General features: G+C 45.7%; 1 protein-coding gene across 1 annotated transcript; it reads right to left on the reverse strand.

Moving 5' to 3' along the window:
- Positions 1 to 1,865: 1,865 nt before the first annotated feature.
- Positions 1,866 to 2,813, reverse strand: LOC117886190 (olfactory receptor 1020-like). Its single transcript, XM_034787850.1, has one exon. The coding sequence runs from the start codon at positions 2,811 to 2,813 to the stop codon at positions 1,866 to 1,868; it is 948 nt and encodes a 315-aa protein (XP_034643741.1).
- Positions 2,814 to 3,902: the final 1,089 nt, after the last annotated feature.

Raw genomic sequence — 3,902 nt, forward strand, 5'->3', positions numbered from 1 at the left:
ATGTGTCTGTTTTTGCAATAGCAGCCCTGTTCTTGCCAAGTTCTGTGAACTTGCAAGCAGCCATGTTTTGTAACAGGGCCTGACTTCTGCCTATAGCCTGACTCTTGCTAACTTTGCTTTATATCAGCAGGGCCTGATTACTTTACTTCAGGCCTTAGTCCTCATACCAGGCCCCTTATACCAGGCCTTATGTCTCAGGTTTTCTCTTTCTACTGCAGGAGCAAATTAAAACAATAGTCCCGTATCACGCCCACCTTCCCTCAGGGAGGGACTGGCCAGCACCCATCACTAGTCAGTTCCTGCTCACAGCCAGGCCTATCTCATAGAGTCAGAGATGGAGATCGGTCCCTGCTCCCTCCCAGCCCCCAAATGAGCTGGGCTTTCCCCTGCTAGCCCCTCCCTCCAGTAATGGGGCATAGGAACATAAGAACGGCCATACTGGGTCAGACCAATGGTCCATCTAGCCCAGTATCCAGTCTTCCAACAGTGGCCAATGCCAGGTGCTTCAGAGGGAATGAACAGAACAGGTAATCATTAAGTGATCCATCCCTATCGTCCAGTCCTAGCTTCTGGCAGTCAGAGGTTTAGGGACACCCAACGCATGGAGTTACATCCCTGACCATCCTGGCTGATAGCCATTGATGGCCCCCATCCTCTGTTACCCTTCCAAGGGTTTCACTGTACTGGGGTGGTCTCAGGAATTCCCTGAGGACACGATACCTTTGTCTCATAAGTGACTGACACAAGCAGTTCAAACACACAAAGCCTTTTATTAACACAAAAATCCCTATTGCAGTTAGCTAGAAACACCTCGAACCGCAGTGACATACAATCAGAGATGATGCTGAATTGGCAGCTTCCCGCTTCTGATGGCCAGTCATTTGCAGGTCATCTGGGGAGAATGATTTGTGACCACGGCTCTTGCTAGCAGTTCTCAATCAGTGTCTCCTCTCTCGCTCCCTCTCTCTCCTGATTTGGTTTCCTGGCTCTTGTTTATCTTTATAGTTAAGACTTTGGACACACACCAACATTGTGGTTAACCACTTGAGGCTACACTCCATGTCATGACCTGCTGCTTTACCACTTTTTGCTATTTTTCCACAAATTTGATTTTTTTTTGCCATAACTGGCCATCTAAGTGACTTGTACACTTTCAGTTAATGATGGTAAAGGTTTCAAAAAGCAGTAATGCTTGTTTTCTATTATCATCCCGCAACTGATCTAGTTTTTTTAGCCCAGTTATACTTTTGGCCTTCACAACGTCCCTGGCAATGAGGTCCACAGGTTGACAGTGTATTGTGTGAAGAAGTACTTTTTCTTTTTTGTTTTAAACCTCCTGCCTATTAATTTCATCATATGACCCCTAGTTCTTGTGTTATGTGAAGAGGTAAGTAACACTTCCTTTTTCATTTTCTCCACACCAGTCATGATTTTACAGATCTCTATCATATCTCCTCTTAATCACCTCTGTTCCAAGCTGAACAGAACCAGTCTTTGTAATCTCTTCTCATACGGAAACTGTTCCAGGCCCCTAATTGTTTTTGTTGCCCTTCTCTGTACCTTTTCCAATTTTAATATATTTTTTTAATCGAAATGACCAGAATTGCACACAGTATTCAAGGTGTGGGCGTACCATGGATTTAAATAGTCACAATGGAGTGGGACAGAGGTGACTGAGCCCACAGCAACTCATTATCCTCTTCCTGGCCAGTGTGGGTTTGTATCACAGTATCTAAGTGACTTGCATAACCAAATTCTATTGAGATCTGTGCTAGGTTATTCACAGTGGCCTAAATGAATTAGGCACTAATCTGCCAATGGGCGTTGGATGCAAAATTTCCATAGGCTGTTCTGAAAATGACAGGCTAAATCATGCCTAAGTTCTGCAGCATGACTTTCCTGAAGGCCCCCTTCACCTCTTTGTTCCTCAGACTGTAGATGATGGGGTTGAACATCGGGGTGACGACTGTGTACATGAGAGACAGAACTTTGTGGAAGGTTGGGGACCGCTCAGCTGATGGCGACACATACATGATAATGATGGTCCCGTAATACAGACTCACCACCAGCAGATGAGAAGCACAAGTGGAAAAGGCCTTCTGCCTCCCAGCGGAGGAAGCAATTTGCAGGATGGCTGAGAGGATAAGAATGTAAGATACAACGATGAAGAGGAAAGGGACCAGGGAAACCAGGGAACAGGAGACCAGAATGATCATTTCTGCCAAGGGGCTTTTTGTGCAGGACAATTTGAGCAGCTCCTCCATGTCACAGAAGAAATTATTAATTTCATTAGGGCCACAGAAGCTTAGCTGGGGAACCATCCCCACTGCTAATGCACTGACTGAGAAACCAGTTATCCAGGAGGCAGATACCAGCTGAAGGCAGACCCTGAGGTTCATCATAACATTATAGCTGAGTGGGTTGCATATGGCTAGATAACGGTCATAAGCCATGATTGCAAGTAGGAAACACTCAATACAAGCCAAAGCACTGAAGAAGAATAACTGTGTGATGCAGTCCCTGAAGGACATTGTCCTGTCCTCGGCCAAGAATCCAGCCAGCAACCTGGGGGCAATGATTGAGGTGTAGCAGGTGTCCAGGAAGGACAAGTTCCCCAGGAAGAAATACATGGGGGTGTGAAGCTGTTGATCAGCCACAACTAGCACAACAATGAGAATGTTCCCAGCCAGGGTTATAATGTAGATCACCAGAAACAGCAGGAAGAGAAAGGTCTGCAGCTCCGGGGTATTCCTGAATCCCAGGAGCATGAATTCTGTGACAGACGTTTGATTTCCCCCTTCTGCATCTGCCATGAGTTTTGTCTAGGGGAAAACCAAACAAACCGTGAAGGATCTTTTGGAAAGTATGGAGTTAAATGTTCATATTTTGACATCACTCTATTCCACGTATGTCCTTCTGGGTACTTTTAAAGGGTGTCTGGAAAAGTTCAAATCTTCAAACTGAATTTGATATTTTTGGAGAGTGTGTTGAGCTCTGTTTCAGATCAAATCACAAGAAGAAAGAAAGAAAGAAAGAAAGCCTGGCTAGCTCAATTGGTAGATCATCAGACTTTTAATTTGAGAGGCCAGGGTTCAAGTCCCTGCTCAGGCAGAGGGATACTTTCCCCCTGTGGTATCTAGAGGGGGAGGGATAGCTCAGTGGTTTGAGCATTGGCCTGCTAAACCCAGGGTTGTAAATTTAATCCTGGAAGGGGCTGTATAGGAATCTAGGGCAAAAATCTGTCTTTGGGTTGGTCCTGCTTCGAGCAGGGTGCTGGACTAGGCAACCTCCTGAGGTCCCTTCCAACCCTGATATTCTATGAAAAGAGAGATTTTGGCCAAAAATTGGAGTTGCAGTGCCTCCTGGGATATGTAGTTTGTGCCTCGTGTCTCCATTCTCAAGAAGCTTGGATTCCCCCATCTGGATTACATCTTCCATAATGCAGCAGGATCAGGGACTCCATATTGCACAGCTACCCCTTACTAAGATGGGAGACAATGATGCATTTTGGGAGATGGATCAGGAATCCTAGCCTGTAGAGGAGAATGGGGACACTTGGAACAAACGACAACTCCCAGGAGGCACTGCAACTCCTATTATTTAGGTAAATTCTCCCAGTCCTTAGACCCAGTCCCCAGGTTGCATCCCCATTTACCAGCAGGCTCAACCAGGTTCAACTTCTCTTGCAAAATTTCCCATGGGAAGCTGTGACCAGGGTTGAACATAGTGTCCCAAACCAGCCTTTCTGAAACCAAATATCATTTAATCTCAACAGCAGGAATCAAAGCACAACACAACAATGGGGTTTTGTTCCCAAAGCAAACAGCCAATATTCAGCTGCCTTACCTGAAGTTGTGGTAGATTTAACTTATCCAGAGATCCCACTTCTAGCTCTGGGGGAA

Source organism: Trachemys scripta, chromosome 12 (assembly GCF_013100865.1).
Source record: "Trachemys scripta elegans isolate TJP31775 chromosome 12, CAS_Tse_1.0, whole genome shotgun sequence".
NCBI lineage: Eukaryota > Metazoa > Chordata > Testudines > Emydidae > Trachemys > Trachemys scripta.

What these genes read in the sequence shown, in the direction of transcription:
- LOC117886190 (XM_034787850.1), bottom strand. Translation starts at nt 2,813, where the DNA reads ATGGCAGATGCAGAAGGGGGAAATCAAACGTCTGTCACAGAATTCATG.